The sequence below is a fragment of the Jaculus jaculus genome, chromosome 1, assembly GCF_020740685.1.
Source record: "Jaculus jaculus isolate mJacJac1 chromosome 1, mJacJac1.mat.Y.cur, whole genome shotgun sequence".
Classification (NCBI taxonomy): domain Eukaryota; kingdom Metazoa; phylum Chordata; class Mammalia; order Rodentia; family Dipodidae; genus Jaculus; species Jaculus jaculus.
The window spans coordinates 106,040,957-106,060,530 of NC_059102.1; the positions used below are offsets into that span (position 1 = coordinate 106,040,957).

The following is a 19,574-nucleotide window of genomic DNA, read 5'->3' on the forward strand; positions in this document are numbered from 1 at the left end:
CTCCTCCCACTGTTGCCCCCCACCACACACACACTCAGATGCCCCTTGGGAGCACTCAAACCCTGCCTTCCAAGTGACCCATCTTGTTTTGTTTATTTAAATTTTTTATTTATTTATTTATTTGAGAGCGACAGACACAGAGAGAAAGACAGATAGAGGGAGAGAGAGAGAATGGGCGAGCCAGGGCTTCCAGCCACTGCAGACGAACTCCAGACGCGTGCGCCCCCTTGTGCATCTGGCTAACGTGGGACCTGGGGAACCGAGCCTCGAACCGGGGTCCTTAGGCTTCACAGGCAAGCGCTTAACCGCTAAGCCATCTCTCCAGCCCACCATTTGTTTTCAAAATAGCCAAATGAGGGGCTAGGGTGTAGCTCAGTGGTAAAGTATGACGTCCTGGCTCAGCCAATAGGATAATATCCAATAGGATAATAAAACAAACAAGAAAACACAGCCAGCTAAGGCAGGCACTTCAGAAACTGCCATTCCCCAAATTCATAGCGAGAAAAACTGAGGCTTTGAGAGGACGCTGGATTTGCCCAAAGATGGGACTGGCTGGGTGACTTAAACCCGCTCCTCTGAACCCTGTTCCAAACCCTCTGCCACCGTTCAGATCTTGGGCAGCCAACTTTGGGATACTGAGGCTGCGCACACTGAATCCAGAGCTGGTAGGCTCAAGGCGTCTGTGGACTCAGGGACTAGGCTGCCACTCTTTTTTTTTTTTTATTATTTTTTGGTCTGTAAGTAGGATGAGGAGGTGTATGCACGTGCACAGACGTGTGTACATAGACACGCACAGGTGAGGAGGTCAGAGGAGGACGTCAAGTGTCCTCCTGTGTCGCTCTTCCACGTTATTCCTTTGAGACAGAGTCTCTCACTGAACCCAGAGCTCGCCAGTTTTCACTTTCACTGACTGACCGGGAGGTCCTAGCAGCCCGTCTCCTGTCTCTGCCCCGTGGCGTTCCAGGCAGGCACAGCCACATCTGGCTTGTTACAGTGGATGCAGGGATCATCTGGGTCCCTCATCCTTGCCCAGCAAGGGCTCTGACTCGCTGAGCCATATCCCCAGCCCCCACTTTGTCTTACTAGGTCTCATCCGTCGCCCCACGGAACAGGTCTCTGTGACTTCAGAGGGACAGTATCCGGCAAGCATTAGACCCCAGAGCCCGGCTGCTGCCAGGTCAGAGTCTCCCACACTTGTTGGGCCAGAGGAGGCCTGGCTCAGCTTCAGCCTGCTAGTCCAGTTTGCTGCTGTAAAGATATGGCTCCCAGGAAAATCCATAAGGACACAGGCTGGTCTCACTCTTTTGTTCTCCCAGGCAAAAGGCGGGGGGGGGGGGGGCAGCTGGGGGCAAGACGGCCAAGTCCTTGGCCAATGGGGAAGTGGGCAGATGCTGGGAGCTTGGTACCCCACCCGCTGTCCTTTCTGGCAGATAGACCCAATGGCTGCCCCATCAGCAGGCCTTCGGCCCAAGGAAACACCTGCAGCTAATTTGTCCCAGTCAGGACTTGCCCAAACTGCTGACAGTGCTGAAGTTGGCTGGCCATGTCGCCGAGCTTGCAAATGGTGAGTTTCCGAAGCATGGCCCCAGCTGGTACAGCAGGGGTTAGCTTAATATTTAACGCAGCCTATGATGGTGCAGAGCAATCGGCTCACTCTCTAATGAGGTTGTTCCTGGGTGGCCTGGAGTGTGGGGGCAGCTTGGGGACCCCACCTGCCCTGGCGGAGCCTGCTGGAACCCGGAGCCGGACTCTGAGTTATGTGGGAAGGATGGGGCTAGGTTGGAAGACTGACTTTTCTCCAACAGTTCAGGACCTTATCAGCCAGCCACTGACACAGGTAAAGCTAAAAGAATGTCCTAGAACAACAGGGAGCTCGCAGCAGCCCTGAGGCACTTCCTTCCAGGCGGTCTAACAAGTGCTCAGTGGGGCGGTAACTGCCCCCTAGAGGGTGCTTTGAACATCGGAGAGGAATTAACTGGTTTACCATGGAACAGCCCACACAAGAACTGTTCTGCATCCCTCACCTTCAGGCAGGTGACAAACCTATTTACAGAATCTAGAACTGAACTTCGTTTACATATAAATGTGAGCCTGCAATTCCCATGGTCTCCACATTGCAGTTTCTAGAAGGCCGCTCCTGTGTAAACCGAGCAAACCTCACACTGTGTTTGCTGCTAAGCCATGCCCACAGGATGAGTGGGAAGGAGGACTGGTTCACACCGCTCACTGAGTGGGCTCAGGCCGCTACATTCCCCCTGCTCTGTGCATGTGAAAAGGCCAGGGCCAACTCATTATGCCCCACAGCATGCAGAATATGTACATATCAAACACGTGCCATTTATTTGTCCTTTCCTTCAGAATTAGGAGATTATTTGGATTTTATTTGCAAGTGGTGTGAAGATAGGCATAGCATGAAGTAGATGTGAAGGCAGGCAGAGCTCTGCAAACATTTGTTATTCCAAAGACACGGCGGGGGGGGGGGGGGAGGGAATAGGGTGGAGACCCTCTTTGACGCATTTCTACCTAGTACAGGGACTCAGTGCCTGTAGAGCAAAGGAAGGTGTTCAGAGACTTCCTACTGCTTGAGCAGCTGCTGTACAGGAGTGTGTGTGTGTGTGTGTGTGTGTGCGTGTGTGTTTCTGTCTACTAGGTCAATTCATTGGTTCCACTGACTACAATATAATTTTCATATTGTCTTATAGTTTGCATTTGTCTGTGTTATAATAGTATATTACATGTTAAATAAATGTGATCACACATATCTTTTTCCACAACTTTTTGGTCAAATGTATCTTAGACGATCATTCATGTTGGTATTGACAGCTCTACATAGATACATATATATATTTTAATATCTTTATTCTTATTTATTTGACAGAGAAAGAGGAAGAGAGAGAGAAAATGGGCATGCCAGGGACTCCAACTACTGCAAATGAACTCCATATGCATGCACCCCCTTGTGCATCTGGCTAACGTGGGTCCTGGGGAATTGAACCTGGGTCTTTTGGCTTTGCAGGCAAACGCCTTAACTGCTAAGCCCTCTACTTATATTTTATGGTTGCAGAGTGATGTGTTGTGTGAAAGTGCATAATTTACTTGGGCAGTTCTTATTGATAAAGGCTGGTTTGTCTCTATTTGGTTACCATTATAAGTAACATACATAGGCAACATTGTGCACCTAGCTAGATGTGTCTGTGGAATCATTTTCTTAAAGTGTATATGAAAGTTCTAGATCAGAAGGTAGGTTGGATGTATTTAAAATCTTGATAGATATTGCAAAGTTTCCCTCCATAAGAAATTTCATTAATTTATATTCCTATTGCAATATATGAAAATACCTTTCTCGTGCCATTTCCAATGCCACGCTTTAATCGTCAATAAGTTAAGAGTATTATTGTAGGTCTCTTGTGATTGTTTTAATTTACAGTTTTAAATTATGAGGCAAGTGCACCTCTTTTCATACACTGCTGAGGCATGTGCATTTTTGTCTAGTGAACCATGCATTCACATCCCTTGTCTAGTTTTTCTACTGATTTTTGTTCATTTTAAAGCCTTTTATTCATATAGCATTTTGTTTATTATTATTTTATTTAATAGTTACTACATTTAATATTGAATTTTTAAAAATTTTTATTTATTTACTTATTTGAGAGAGAAGGGGAGAAAGAGGCAGAGAAAGAGACAGAGAGAGAGAGAGAATGGGCACACCAGGGCCTCTAGCTGCTGCAAACAAACTCCAGATGTATGCACAACCTTGTGCATCTGGCTTTATGTGGGTAATGGGAAATCAAACCTAGATTCTTTGGCTTTTCAGGCAAGAGTCTTAATCACTAAGCCATCTCTCCCCAGCCCTTAATATTGAATTTTTGAAATGGGGTCTTGTGTAGTCCAGGCTGGCCTCAATGTATGTATGTATGTATGTATGTATCTACGAATCTATGTAGCTGAGGATGATCTTGAACTTCTCATCCTCCTGCCTCCCACCCCTGAGTGCTGGGATTAAATTGTTGTGCCACCGTGCTTAGGGTATGCTGTGCTGGGAATGGAATCCAGGGCAAGCACTCCAACTGAGCTACATCCCAAGCCCTCTTGCTCATTTGTAAAAGCTCTTGATGAGGCTAAGGAGATGGCTCAGCAAGCAGAGCCCATGCATGTAAGTCTGAGAGCCTTATCTACTCTGAGCTCAATTCCCCAGCACCCATGTAAACAGCTGGGAATGGCTTCACACATCGGTAACCCCAGCCCTGAGGGGCTTGGGGAACACAGGGACTCTAGAGAACTGTCTTGGGCTGCTGCTACTGAGCCTCAACCTATCAGACCTTGTGGGAAGCCAGTGGCCCACTAGGGGCAGCTCTTCTGATCTTTCCAGGGAAGTCAGAAATATATTTTTTCATTTTAAGCATGGGATCAGAATTTCTAAATGCAACATGTGGTTCAGCTATGCTTATCTGTGGGCTAGATCGGCCTTAGCTAACTAGCCACCGGCTCTCCACAGACAAGCGTCTTAGGAAGCCGACCGCAGCATTGTGTAGGCAGGCGTCTAAGGAAGCATGGGCACACGTGGGTGTGAACCCCGTTGCCTACACCTGTTTCCTAACTCTAGTCCCAGCTCCTCCCTCTGCAGTGCAATCTCCTCCTGGGTCTTGTTTGACCATCACAAAGACCCCGCCACACAAGGACCATTTCAGCTGAGTAAACGGAGGCTCAGAAATGTGTTCAAAAGCAGACAGCAAGAAAAGTGCCAACAATGGTATTGGCTCCCCAATTGTCTGTGTGGCAACGTGGCAGCGGCGTGGCCCTGGTGCTTGAATGTGGCACCATCGCTCACAGGCTGTGATGTTAGGCAATGAGTACTCTTCACAAGCCTCCGTTTCTTTACTTCCCAGATGGACGTCATCATGACGGCACTCTCCTCCCCGGGTCCCCCCCCCCCCCGCCGCCCCTCCCCAGAACACAGGAAAGACCCAGCAAAGGGACGGTGGCTATGACCATGAGCTGGTCCACACTGGTGTCACTCACCACCTCCACCTCCAGAATTGTCTGTGGGTCCTCAAAAAGAATAAGGATTGGGCTGGAGAGATGGCTTAGCAGTTAAGCGCTTGCCTGTGAAGCCTAAGGACCCCGGTTCGAGGCTCGGTTCCCCAGGTCCCACGTTAGCCAGATGCACAAGGGGGCGCACGTGTCTGGAGTTCGTTTGCAGAGGCTGGAAGCCCTGGCGCGCCCATTCCCTCTTTCCCTCTATCTGTCTATCTCTGTGTCTGTCGCTCTCAAATAAATAAGTAAATAAATTTATAAAAAAAAAAAAGAATAAGGACTCTGTAGACTAAGGGGGGCTTTAAGTCTACCTCTCACCCTGTGGAGTGGGCAAGTCTGGGCTGGGCTTGTGCATCTGTAAAATGAGGGTACTATCGGAGGTCTCTCTATGGACCCAGGGAACAAAGAGGCGCTCGGGGGACATCTGCAATGTCAGTAAGAGCTCACTGAGCTGGAATTCTGGTTCACACCCCATTGCTCAGAGTTCCCTCTGTGGGCTCAGCTGATTGAAGACTCTGCCCCATCTCAGATGCAGAGGGGACCACGTCACTCTTAGTCTGTCTGACCGCGCCCCCCATGCAGTAAGTGCCCAGAAACAGGGCCCTTCTGCTTCGGCCTGAGGACCACTGCCGACCTAGTGGCTCAGGTCTCACAGCCAGGCCTATCATTGGCCTGGCTACTAAGTCCTCCAGGGATTGAGCTCTTGCCCCATCTCCTTGAGTTCTAACCTGAATCCGGGGCTCTGCTTCCCTGATGCTCCCCACAGCCCACACGCATGTCTAGTTCTACTTGCCAGGTACTGACTACCAGTCTACAGGGCGTCCTGTCAAATCAACCTGGACTCCTGCATTCAATCTAAGTGGGGCCCACTAGCCACTACTACATGTGTACACCATATTCCAGAGGGCTTTCCACCTGCCAGGTGGGACACCCTCCTAGAGCTGGCTGCTGAGCCTGCCCGAGGCTTCCACAGTGCCCAGTGCAACAGGCACAGAGGAGGAGGAGGGTCCCTCTATAGCAGCAAGTCAAGATAGCTACGTTTGTTGCATGCCTACTGGGTGCTAGGCAACAGTTTAAGCTCCTTCTGTATGGGAACCTGGTCATGCTTACAACAGCCCCGTGCCAGAACTGCTTTGCCATTCCCCATTGTACAGCTGGAATTCTTGTGGGACCCATCTGAGATCACACCAGCACCCAGTAGGTTCAAACCTGGGAGGGAGTGGAGGCCCACCATGGAGCTGGAACCCAGGTCTGAAACATGCTGGTCAAGCAGTCTGCCCCTGAGATGTGGCCCAGCCTAAGGGCTCACATTCCTATTTATATACATACATACATACATACATATATATATAATATATAAAATAAAGTATATATATATATATATATGTATACTTTATTTTTATTTTATTTATTTGAGAGAGAAAGAGGCAGAGAGAGAGAGAATTGGCACACCAGGGCCTCTAGCCACTGCAAACGAACTCCAGACACATGTGTCCCCTTGCACATCTGGCTTACATGGGTCCTGGAGAATCGAACCGAGGCCCTTCAGCTTTTCAGGCAAATGCCTTAACTGCTAAGCTATCTCTCCAGCCCCTTTTCAAATATATATAGTTATTGACAACTTCTATACTTACAGACAATAAACCATGGTATTTCCCTCCCCTCCCCACTTTCCCCTTCATAACTCTGCTCTCCGTCATATCCCCTTCCATTTCTCCATTAGTCTTTCTTTTAATTTGATGTCATCATCTTTTTCTCCTATTATAAAAGGGTCTTGTGAAGGTATTGCTAGACACTGCGAGGTCGTGGATATCGAAGCCAGTTTCTGTCCGGACAGCTGCATTGCAAGGAGTGGTCCCCTTCCTTTGGCTCTTGCGTTCTTTCCTCCCACTCTTCTGCAATGAACCCTGAGGGCTCACATTCTTAATCAATACACTGGTAGTGGCAACCAAGACTGGCACTGGGACTGCCTGAAATGAAGCTGCTTGGCACATACCCAGTGCCTCTCAGCCCCTTCTTTCTGAACATTTAGATATACCTGCAGGGATTTAGTATAGTCTGCAAGGAGCCTCACTTCTCCATGGAGCTCTGCCAACCAGCAGATTTGCCCTGCTCCTGGGATAGAGGAATCCCAGACTCCTGAACACTTGGCCCCAAGAGGGCCCCACTGACCAGAGAGGCTCCCTGTCAGTCCTCCCAACCCATGGGCATTTGTTCTTCTCTGGCTCTATCAGAGCAACGCAGAGCCAAGTTTCTTGCCAGCCATGACCTGTGGCCCCAGCAGGCTGCTACTTGACCTGACGCAGGTGCTCATAACCTCATTAAAGCAGAAACAGCCAGTTATGACCCAGTGCAGCCAGCAGAAGAAATTCACGTGCATCGTCTTTCTCACTCTCCCAAGTCCCCACCCACCAGTCGCCCTTACCTGTGACAATGGGGTAGGATTGCGGGCCTGGCACACTGCTCCCAATGTCGGCAGGGGTGGGGCTGGTCAGGTTGGCCTTCATGTCATCCAGCCCTCCGGCCAGCGAGGCCATGGCCGAATACTCGGTGGTCTGAAAGAAGAAACAGACATCTGAGGGCACAACTCAGAAGCATCCCACTAAAACACACACCGCCATTCTCTAGGTTCAACACCACGCTGGGCCAGGTCATTCCTGGGCTGAGATCTCCAGGGCGCTTGGGAACATCCCATGTTGAAAGAACAGATTCAGCTGGAAGAACAAGACCGGTGTCCAGAATCGACCACCGGCCCTAGGCGAAGAACGCGGACAGGAGTCCGGGCAGCTTCTTAAGAAGTCAAACTTGACTCCATGGTCTAAGGTTCTCTGCTCAGCGCCAGGGGTCAGGGCAGCTGTCCTCCTCGACATCAGGAAGCAAGGAGAAGCAGCAATACAAGTCTTGTTGTCAAGGAGAGGGACAAGATGGCTCCTGACTTCCGGGCACTTAACTCACAGATAGAATCACGTTAGCAAGCCTGGAAGGGAACCTGAGAGATGAGCCCCTCATTTCACATGTGGGGGCTGGGGCCCACGGGCAGGACGACTGTGGGCCCAGCAGACCATGCAGGGGGTGAGCAACCACAAACTCTCACCCTAATTCAGTACATCGAGCCAAAGGAGTCACGGTGTGGGGGGTGTTTTTGGATTCTGGAAGCATGTGAGCACCCGTATGTGGAATAAAACCAGGTGCAAACCTCTGATGGAGCAGACCCACACCAACCAAGTGGCCCTGGGCTGTGGGGCACACCCTTTCTTTAAGGCATGCATGCGAGGAGTCATTGCCTTGCCATTGAAGCCACTGCAGAATGGTCTCCAGAAAAGATGCTATCTTGACTCTCTCCCTACTGAAGGAAAGGCTAAATTATAAGCATGAGCCACGTGTCTCTTCCTTCCACTCAACCCCGTTTTACAAACATTGAAGCCAAAGAATGTGGTCGTGTATGCCAAGCTTTGGTGCGCAAGGCACCTCAGGATCCTGGTATTGCCAGTAGAGGACACGCCCCTGTCTGTCTCTAAGTAGGCTTATGTCCTTGAAAGGCAGAGGCAAGGAGGCATGGAGGCTTCCGGAGTGAGTCACCAGTACCTTGAGTAGGGTGCTGCGGGCTGAGCCACTGTGGGGAAACCGAAGGAGCCACTAGGCAAGCGGCCGGCTAAAGGGCTCAGGCATCTTCCTAGCGCTCTCCTCTGCATATCAGAAAGTACTTCCTGGGCTGTTTCATTGCCAACTGGGGCTGACAGCAGCAGTGGGTCTGAGAACTTCAGTCCCAGGGTTCTTGAGATGCCACTCACCGAGGACAGCTCAGCCACAACCCCCTGGGCATATCCATCACCTTCCAGCAAGACAGATTCTGAGACATGCAGAGAAGAGCCCAGGCCCACAGCAGGCCCAAGCACTTCCAAGGAAGCCAGGCTGGGGGAGTCTACCTGCACCAGGGACCACTCTAACGCCGCAGTAATTAACAGGGTGGTATTGGCATGGGGACAGATAAATAGACCAATGAAACGGAATCTGGGCCAGAAAGTGATCCGTGCACATATGGAACCTTGATATATGGACAAAGAGACGTACAAATCAGCAGGAAAAGATGGGCTCCTTAATAACCAGTGCGGGGGCAACTGGTTATCCATTCAGAAACAGGGGAGAAGGAAGAAATTGGATCTTTACACAAGACACAAAAATCAATCCCAGGTGGATTACAGACCTAAATGCAAAAAGCAAAGGTATCTAATATGGTCGGCTCTGGGTCCTGCCCAAACTCGCTAGGCATAAGTGTGTCCTTCCTGGAGGAAAACAACGAGGGCTTTTTCTTTCTTTTCTTTCCTTGTTTTTTTAATTTTATTTTTTGGCCACCAATGCTCATACGGGACAGGAGTGAGTCACAGTCATCCTCTAGCCCTGCCTCGGTGCTTCCTCCTCCAGGAAGTCGTTTCAGACTACCATTCTCCAGGAGGCCCGAGTCCCACTCTGCACACTGGCCCTGCCAAGTGATGCCTAGCAGCCAGCCGCCACAGATCTCACAAGGGTGAGGGCAGCTCCCACTTGGCATTTACCTGCGGCTTCCCCTCTTATCCCACAGTCAGCCTTGCAGTAGGCTATTATCCCATTTCACCAGTGCAGAACCTCAAGACTTCCATTGTAGAAGGGAAGATCTGCCTGAAGCCACAGCTTCCAGGACCCACAGCCAGGATTCAAATCTGGGTCCATCTCCAATCTGTTGACAGTTACGCTGATGATTTTCTACCGTGGGTGATGCCTATTAGCAGGCGATGAAAGCAATTTGCTGGTTCCAAACCACTGTTAATGGAACCAGAAGGAACAGAACGGAAGCCCTCCAGGAAAACCACCTAGAAAAAGCAAGTCCTGTTTACATACTTCTTGCCATAAGCCATAAACAGGAGTGTTCAATAGTTGCTCACAGATTCTCCTTACTGAGCCTGCCTGCTTTTTCTGAGTTCTAACTCAGAAAGCATAACTTTGGGGCTAGACAGATGGCTCAGTGGTTAAAGGCACTTGTTGCAAGGCCTGATGGCCTGGGTTTAACACCCCAGTGTCCCTATAAAGCCAGATGCACAAAGTGACGCATGTGTCTAGAGTTTGTTTGTAGTGGCAGGAGGCGCTGCCGTGCCCATCCATCCACCCCCACCCCTGTCTGTCTCACTCAAATAAATGAGTAAAATACTTTTTTAAAGCGTAACTTTATTTTTAACCTTTCTTTCTGTTCGGATGCTGGCCCAAATCCTAAACATGCTTGTCCTGACACTTTAAAGCTCTCCACCTTTGTCTCAATAAATCTCTTTTGCCATAAAATAAATAAATATACACACCAACAAATAAACAGATAGGCAAACAAACAGCATTTGAAGAACACTGCCTGCATTCCATGCATCAGGGAGATGTTGGGAAGAGGTCGTTGTGTAAAATCCCTCCCTGTGCGGTTGGACTGGTCACGGCCTCAGCCTCTGGTTTGCTAAAAATACACTCACGAGTGAAGTCCACTGGAGACAGCTCCTTCAGGGCGCTGCTGTGCCCGCCTTCCTCGGGGTCTCTCCCATGACAGCATCTGCTAGTTTCTGGGTGCGCAGACATCGATCCCAGTAGGGGCCTGAGCACAGTGGGTATGCATTTGTCCCATCTGGTGTGGGTACTGGCGCACGTGTGTGGGGGTTGCACGCATGTGTGTGCACATGCATGTGGAGGTCAGGAAACAACCTCAGGTGTTGTTCCTCATGAATGCCTCTCCTTCCTTCCTTCCTCCTTCCCTCCCTCCCCCTTCCTTCCTTTCTCTGGTCTTTCTTTTGAGATAAGGCCTCGCACTGGTCTAGAACTCCCCAAGCAGGATACGCTCACTGGCCAGTAAACAGCAGGGGGTCGTCAGACTGTCTCCACCTCTCCAGAACTGGGATCCCAAGCACGTGTCACCATGCCCAGATTTTTGATATAGATACCAAGGATCAAATTCAAAGCAAGCACTTAACCAACTGAGCCATCTCCCCAGCCTCTCGTCCCATGGTTAGCAAGCCCTGCTGTATGCAAGACGGAGCGTGAGACCAGGCCCATTCACAAGCCCCCAGAGAAAAGGCCAAGGCCCCAGAAATCCAGTCCCAGAGGGAGAAAAGCACAGAGCGTTCATTTTCAGGAAAAATTACTTGAAGCAGGCACTAAGCAAGCCCTGCCCCCAAGCTGGAACAACTGAGGGACGAGCCAGAGGTGACTGTACAGGAGGAGCCACGCCAGGATGGGACCGTAGCTGAGGGAAAGGAGGCCCAAAGCAAAGGTGGGGGCTGGGATGCTACAGGGCCTGGAGATGGTTCCAGTGGAAGCTTCAGTGGTCAAAGACACTTGCCTGCAAAGCCTGCTGGTCCAACCCCCCAGTACCCACGTAAAGCCAAACGCACAAAGTGTCAAGTTTACAGCGAGAGGAGGCGCTCTCTCTTTCTCTCTCTTCTCCCATAAATAAATGAAACGATTTTTTAAATTTTTGTTTATTTTTATTTATTTATTTGAGAGCAACAGACAGAGAGAGAATGGATCCACCAGTGCCTCCAGCCACTGCGAATGAGCTCCAGAGACATCGCCCCCTTGTGCATCTGTCTTACGTGGGTACTGGGGAATCAAGCCTCAAACCAGGATCCTTAGGCTTCACAGGCAAGCGCTTAACCGCGAAGCCATCTCTCCAGCCCAGATGAAACTATTTGTAAAGTGAAGGCATCAAGGCATAGCAGCTGGAATTGGACCGTGAGGTGCTGCCTCCATGAAACTGAGGACGCACAGTGGACATGCGCTTCTTCTAGACCCTATTGCCTCCCAGCCAGGAGCCCCAGTGCCCCAGCCCCAGCCCTGGCCCTCAGCTGGCAGCTAGGTCTGTGAGGGAAAGCCTAGAACTCCCACAGGCAGCAAAGCCACAGTGAGGGGAAGAGAATAGCAGAAAGTGTGACCAGTGAAGATTTCCTGCCTCTTCGTGCATTTAAACTTCTATGACAAGCAAAGTTAATCAAGTCATCCTGACAGTTGGATTTAAATCATCTTTTCAAGACTTGGAATTCTCGACCCGGGTGACGTATACAGTGGGAGGAAGCCCACCATGGCAGTCCTTCAAACAACACGGGCTTCCTGAAGGCAAAGCAGATCTCTGTAGAGTTGGGCTTTGGGGACAGTGGAACTCAGAAAGCAGGCCTTGGCTGCCCTTTGTCGCTTATGCCTCCCACTGTCGCTACCTGCCAAGGTTTGTGGGGGGCCCAGCCACTCTTCTTTGGTGGGATCCCACAGCTCTTGGCTTGCGGTGTGTGAGTCAGAGGATGCGATTACTAACGGGTAGTTCTCCCCGAGTCTCTGAGCTGCCTGTGATGTTTTCTAAAACACCTGTGTTTTCTCTAACCTTCTGGGTCCCTGGCTAAGCCTCCTACGGTCTAGACGCCTCCCAGCCTCTGCCTGCTGGGCCCCGCTCAGTCACTTAGAGACCCAGCTCAAATATCACCTCCTCAGTGAACATATTCTTGGTGCTATACCCTCCAAAGAAATACTAATCTCATGAGTGGATAATGAAGATGTGGCACATTTATACAATGGAGTTCTACTCAGCGTTAAAGAAAAATGAAGTTATGAAATTTGCAGAAAAATGGATAGACCTGGAAAGTATTATACTAAGTGAGGTAACCCAGACCGAGAAAGCCAAGCGCCACATGTTCTCTCTCATATGTGGATCCTAGCTACAGATGACTGGGCTTCTGTGTGAGAATGAAAATACTTAGTAGCAGAAGCCAGTAAGTTAAAAAGGAGACATAAAGTGAAGAGAAAGGAAGGGAGGAGGATACTTAATAGGTTGATATTGTATATATAATTACAATGATTGTGATGGGGAGGTAATATGATGGAGAATGGAATTTCAAATGGGAAAGTGTGGGGGTGGGGAGGGAGGGAATTACCATGGGATATATTTTATAATCATGGAAAATGTTAATAAAAATTAAAAAAAAAGAGAAATACTAATCTCTTCTCTAAGCTTCCAGACTCAGTGACTTTTTCGGTAGACCTCTGTTATGTCACTTCTCATCACATAGAGCAGCTATTTGGCCCTCCCCCTTCAGGTTACCTTGAGAACACAGAACACGGAGCATCCCAACTGCCTCCTAAGTGCTTGTTGAATGAATGATAGAAGCTATGCTCAAGAACTGACTGGGGTTCAGACATGGTGGCACGTGTCTATAACCCCAGCACTTGGGAAGCTGAGGCAGGAATCCCCAGAGTTGTAGGCCAGCCTGAGCTACACAGTGAGACACTACCTCTAAAAGCAGAACAGGGGCTGGAGAGATGACTTAGCATTTAAGGCACTTGCCTGTAAAGCCAAAGGACCCAGATTCAATTCCCCAGGACCCACGTAAGCCAAATGCACAAGGTGGCGTATGCATCTGGAGTTCATTTGCAGTAGCTGGAGGCCCTGACGTGCCCATTCGCTTGCTCGCTCTCTCTCTCTCTCTCTCTCTCTTTCCTTCTCTATGTTAAATATTTTTTAAAAGTAAAACAAATAACTAAAAGAACTAACTGGAGAGTGTTTGAATAATAACTTCAAGTGACATGCTGACCCCACCGCCTTCCTTTTACATGTGCCCTTCCTTCACCAAGCCAGGTGACCAGAAAGCACAGTCCCTTTCCACCAGTAGTTCAATCCCCTGAGAAAATACTTCTGCTTGATGGGATAACAAGCGCTGGCTGCATGTAATACGGGCAGTGGAAGAAAAGGGCCTTAGAACTGATATGTTTAAAACCTCTAGAGACACTGCTCATTAGTGTCTCCAGAGGTTTTAAACATATCAATTTAGTGTCATTAGAATATTCAAATTCCTTGTCCATCTCTAATTTCATTCATTTCCAGGAAAAAAAAAAGGGGTGGGGGTTTCCCATGATGAGTTATTAGTTTGCCTCTGACTGAACAACCAGAACATCAGAAACCATTACATATCTCCTTTTACTTTGGCTGCCAGGAAGCTCAGTCAAATTCAGGGTTCAACCACATCATCGCTGGCTCCTGGTATATGATCTTCCCTTTCTCTACATAATTTCTGAACTTTTTTTTTTTTTTTTTTTTTTTTTGGCTTTTCAAGGTAAGGTCTCACTCTGGTCCAGGCTGACCTGGAATTCACTATGTAGTCGTGGGGTGCCCTCGAGCTCACAGCGATCCTCCTACCTCTGCCTCCCGAGTGCTGGGATTAAAGGCATGTGCCACCATGCCTGGCTCTCTGAACTTTTTTTTCAGACTTACTATGATATATCTAATTGTTTACTTTGCAGGCCACCATGAATGCTTTGTAAACAATGAAGTCAGGGAGCAATAGACTGATATACAAAGGAACATGAAAGAGCAGGTAAAGGAGATGAGAGAGAGAGTACTCCTGAGGACGCTTTGCCTGGCCACAGTGACCTCTTCTCCTGTTTCTCATAGCTACTTGGGAAGCCAAGGACTAACCAGTTCAGGACACAGAGTCACCCAAGTATGTGCCTACACCCTGGGGTACATTGTTCATCCCAGACGCCCCCTACCCTGCCCCACCCCTACCCAGCCACTGACAGTCATAGACAGCAGATTCTCCAATTCCTCTTTCCCTGAGCCTTTGGAGGTGTTTCTTAGGGTGTCATTTTAGCCTTCTTCTCCCTCCTCATTGGGGCCCCTGATGTTGTCCTTGCCCATGACCCAAAAGAAAACAAAAATTGAAGTCGGTCAGCAATTCAAGTTGTCCACTCCCCAAAAGCCAGCTAGGATAAGACCCCCGGCCTGCAGCCACAGGTTCCAGTAAAGTCTCAAGGTCAAGACCACCCTCCTCAGTTCATGGAAAGCCTCGCTGTCTCGAACATCAGTCAACGTTATCCAACCCAACGTGAGAACCCTGAGGATCACGTGGGGCGGTACTGCCTGCCGTTTTGCCCGTGTCTTTTAGAGTCTGGCTCAGTAGCAGAAAGAAACTGAGCTGGGAGCGGTCACACAGGGTTCTCGTCCCAGCTCAGCCTCTTGCATACCTCTATGGCCACTGCCAAGCCTGGCCAGTTTGGGTGGAAAGGGCGCACTGGTGAAACAGCGTGAACAGGGGTTTTAGGCCTAAGCCCTGGCTGCCTCCCTGCCCAGCGCTCATGAGCATCTGAGGGATGGGGAGGGAAAGCACCATGGAGACCGAGTACCAGGAGGTTGAAGAACCCTAGCAATGGACTTGGAGGTAGGTGCCCCACAAGAATGTGGACTGGGCATCATTTGGGTCCCTAGGAAATTACCTGGAAAAGGACTGCCTGGGGCTGCACCAAGTATTGTCTCATCAGCACGGGGCACCACTGCCATAGCATGGAGGAGAGAAGAAACAGACACGTGAGAAGGAGGGCAGCCTGAAGCAGGGCACAGCATGCGGGCAAGTCTGTCGGGCTGGCTACTCAGGTGGCCACCTCGGGTCAGGAGGCTTCCCTGTCACCTGCTGGTCTCCTCCGGGCCCACTACCAGATCTCAGAAGACATCAGGAGCTCAGCCAGACCCAAGGTACCCATTCCCATCCTGAATGGCTAGATGGACACCTGCTGACCTCCATGCCTACTCAGAAGAAGATGGAGGCTAGAGTGGGGGAGGGAAGTCCCCAGGGGTCTGGCCTGAGGATTGAGATAGGGGAAGTGGGGGGGGGCGTCTCTGGGGACTTCTATGCGGGGGACATTCACTCCATGATCTCTAAGTCCTTTTTACTGCTGACACACTTTGCAACTATAGCTGGCCCATAAGACGAAATGCAATTTCCTTTCTCAACAAATGAATTTTGAAGTGAGAAAAAGCGTCAGGAGTAGCAACAAATGAAAAAAAAAAAAAGAAAAGAAAAAAGACTTAGGGACACATCAGTTGATTGCAGTGTTCACCCTGGTTCAGACTATGAAATTCATAGCTTAAAAAAAGTGGCATGCGGGCTGGAGAGATGGCTTAGCGGTTAAGTGCTTGCCTGTGAAGCCTAAGGACCCCGGTTCAAGGCTCGGTTCCCCAGGTCCCACGTTAGCCAGATGCACAAGGGGGTGCACACGTCTGGAGTTCGTTTGCAGAGGCTGGAGGCCCTCGCGCGCCCATTCTCTCTCTCTCCCTCTATCTGTCTTTCTCTCTGTGTCTGTCGCTCTCAAATAAATAAATTAAAAAAAAAAAGTGGCATGCAATGGAACTATGTATGATACTTGATCACATTAAGGAATTTACTAACTTTTAGGTATAATTGATGGTATCAAATATGCTTTATTTAATGTCTCTAAAAGAGATCTTTGAAGGATTCATTTAAAAATATTTATGGATAAAGTGATTCGGCATCTGGAGTTTGCTTCAAAATGGAGTGGAGTGGATGTAATGGAGTGCACCTCTGTGATGCAATCCTACTTACAATATAAAGAAGCCATGTGGTGGAGGTGGGGGACTCACAAGAATTCTGCTAAGTGAAAGAAGCCTGGTAGGAGAGACTTATGTGAAATGTTCAGGAACCACAGATTTGCCAAAACAGGGACCGTCTGGAGCAGGGATTGACTATGAGCCAGCACGAGAGATCTTTCTAGAGAGATGAAATTGTCCTATGACCAGACTGTGATGAAACGCTCACTCACCACGACTGAATAAAATTATACTCCAATAAAGTTGTTTAAAAGTAGAGGGAATATGGGGATCTGGATGAAGTAAGACTAGAATGAGTTTATAACTGTCAGGACTGGGTGATGGGGCTCAAAGCTGATTGGACGATTCCATCTACTTTGCAAGCGTCCCGAAAGTCAAAAGCACACAGCCGGCTTGTGCCGTGCTTGACAGCTGTGATGATTAATCTTTATTGTCAACCTGATTGGAGTTGGGACCACCTTGGTGACACATCTCCAGGCATGTCTGTGAATGGTTTAACTGAGAAGGGTGGCTTCATACCATGGGCTGGGGTCCTAGACTGAATAAAAGGGGGGAAGGGAGCAACTGAGCTCACCCCCAGCATTCATCCCTCTCTCTCTCTCTCTCTCTCTCTCTCTCCTTCCTGACTGAGGACACAGTTGAATTCTTATGCCATGTCCTCCCCATCATAACGACTGCTGCTCTGAACTTGTGGCCAAAATAAACCCTTCCTCCCTTACATTGCCTGTATCAGGCCAGTCGCAGTAGCAAGAGACGTTAACTGACACCCCAGTTCTTACTAGTGCTCCCTGAGCGCTTGCGGAATTAGAAGAGCGTCCCAGAGGCCAGGGACAGCCAAGCGCCTGCTCTCTGCCTCCTGTTCCTTGCGCCCAGCCCTCTGGCTCTTGGGCCAGCCTTCCTGCGTCTTCGGGGGCTGTGTTGCTGCAAACGCAGGATGCACCACACCTCTGTGCGCCTGGCACTTTCCTGTTTGCAACGTCCTTGTAGGTCTGTTATGTCCTTGGGGTCCTGGGGTGTGAGCAGATGTAGAAAAGATGCTCAGGAGGGGAGCCCAGGTGTGCTCGTGCCAGCTCAGTGCCAGTCCCCAGCCCCAGAGGTAGAGTTCGAATCAGAGAAGACTTTACTACCAGGCCCAGAGGAAAGGCTCCGACACTAACCCTAGCTCCCCCTCCTACAGCTGTGGTCCTCAGGCCAGCACAGTCCTTGGTGCTAACCTTGAGTACGTAATACCTTCATCCAGCAAAGCAAGTGTTGACAAGGAATTCTGCATCGCAGGTTAGACTCACTGGCAAGGAGCCTAGAGACTGGTTCTGCCAGGAATCCTGTGCAGCCTGGGGCAGAGCTGTTCCCTCAGCGACTCCATCTGTCAGGAAGGACCCAGCTGGGAACCATCAGGACCCTCCTGACTCTGCATCCCCCCCCAGAGTCTGTGCCCTGTGAAGGCCGGTACCACCAGGCTCTCCTTAATACAGCCCCAGGCCAAGACCAAGATCAGTGAAGGCAATGCCCATTCTATGCCAGGCCCCTAAATCCAGAGGCCTGGCAGCAGTGAGGTTAAGAAGCCCACCAGGTTTAGAGCCAAAAGGATCAAGCTCATGACTTAGCCAAGTTCTTGCCATGTGAAGCTAGGCCACACGCTGCCTGTTCTCCTCTTCTTTCTTCAGTTGTAACTTGGGGACATGTGACCTATCTTGAAAGGTCATGTAAAGATACAAAAGAGGGCGATGAGAATGCCAAATCCTGGAGGGCAGGCATTTTTCTATTCATTTTTTCAGTCCCTGGGGCCAGATGTAACAAAAAAGAAAATCAAAGAGGAACAAAGAAGGAACAGGAGGAAGGAAATAAGGAACTTTTAAAACACTTCCTGGGGCTGGAGAGATGGCTTAGTGGTTAAGACACTTGCCTGCAAAGCCTAAGGACCCAGGTTCAATTCCCCAATGCCCATGTAAGCCAGATGCACAAGGTGGCATATGCCTCTGGAGTTCATTTACAGAGGCTGGAGGTCCTGGCATGCCCATTCTCCCTCTCTCTCTCTCTTTCTCCTTCTCATAAATAAATAAGTAGTTAAAAATATTTTAATAGCTGGGTGTGGTGGCACATGCCTTTAATCCCAGCACTTGGGAGGCAGAGGTAGGAGGATTGCCTTGAGTTCAAGGCCACCCTGAGACTACCAAGTGAATTCCAGGTCACCTGGGCTACAGTGAGGCCCTACCTCAAAAAAAACAAAACAAAACAGAATTTAACAAACCACTTCCTGAGAGGACTGCAGTGATAATGCAACTGTTCTGTCCACTGAGTCTTTTGATGCCAATGCCTCGGTCATACTACTGCACTATAGTGTTTTTCATTCTTGATTTTTTTTTTTTAATTTTGAGACAAGGACTCACTATGTAACCCAGACTGACCCCAAACTCCAGATCCTCCTATCTCAGACCCCCAAATGCCAAGATTATAGGTATAGGCTACCACACCCAGTTGTATGTAGTTTTTCAAATTGACATCACTGTGGAAAACTAGGAAAGGATACATGAATTCCTTCGGAATCATCTTAAAATAAAACATTAAATATTTTTAAGTAACAAACCAAAGCCAACAAGAGTTTAGCATGGTCTTACTCATTAAATAAAAATGAATCAAACTTGGAAAAACACTGAATGGAGGGGCTATGGATGGCACTTGCAAAAGTACCCTATTTTTTATTGTGGACTACTCTTAGTATTGACTAGGGGAACACAAAAGTACTCTCTGTTCTACTGTGGATTGCTGTTGGTATTAACGTGGGGAAAGGATTGTCAAGGGTTCTGGATAGCCTCCTCTTCCAGGATGGCCTCCCTCATTCCCGTCCTCGGTGCTCCTGAAACATCCGTGTGTGCAGATCTCTGCCAAGTGCTTATCAGTCTGTGTTGCACACCTCAGTGTGCAGAGTCCCCTCCTCCAACTACTGTGTCAGCTTTACATGCAAAAAGTGGATCTCCTTGGTCTCTGTGGTAAGAGCTCCTGGCCCAGTTCCTGGCTTTAAAAATCGGTGACCCAAAAAATGAGTCAAACGAACTGAAACAGGTACCACAGCCTTGCCCTGCCGACGGTGCCAATGGAGCTTCTCAGGGTCATTGGAAGATACCTGACGCTGAGGTCGTCCCACTGGCCTGAA

General features: G+C 49.2%; 1 protein-coding gene across 3 annotated transcripts in view; it reads right to left on the bottom strand.

The window, feature by feature from the left end:
- Positions 1-19,574, bottom strand: part of Pax5 (paired box 5) — a 224,607-nt gene that overhangs the window by 99,525 nt on the left and 105,508 nt on the right. For all 3 annotated transcript variants that reach the window (XM_045142336.1, XM_045142335.1, XM_004658314.2), the window contains one exon: positions 7,460-7,589. In XM_045142336.1, the coding sequence (XP_044998271.1) occupies positions 7,460-7,589 (130 nt within the window). The remainder of the gene's footprint in view (positions 1-7,459; positions 7,590-19,574) is intronic.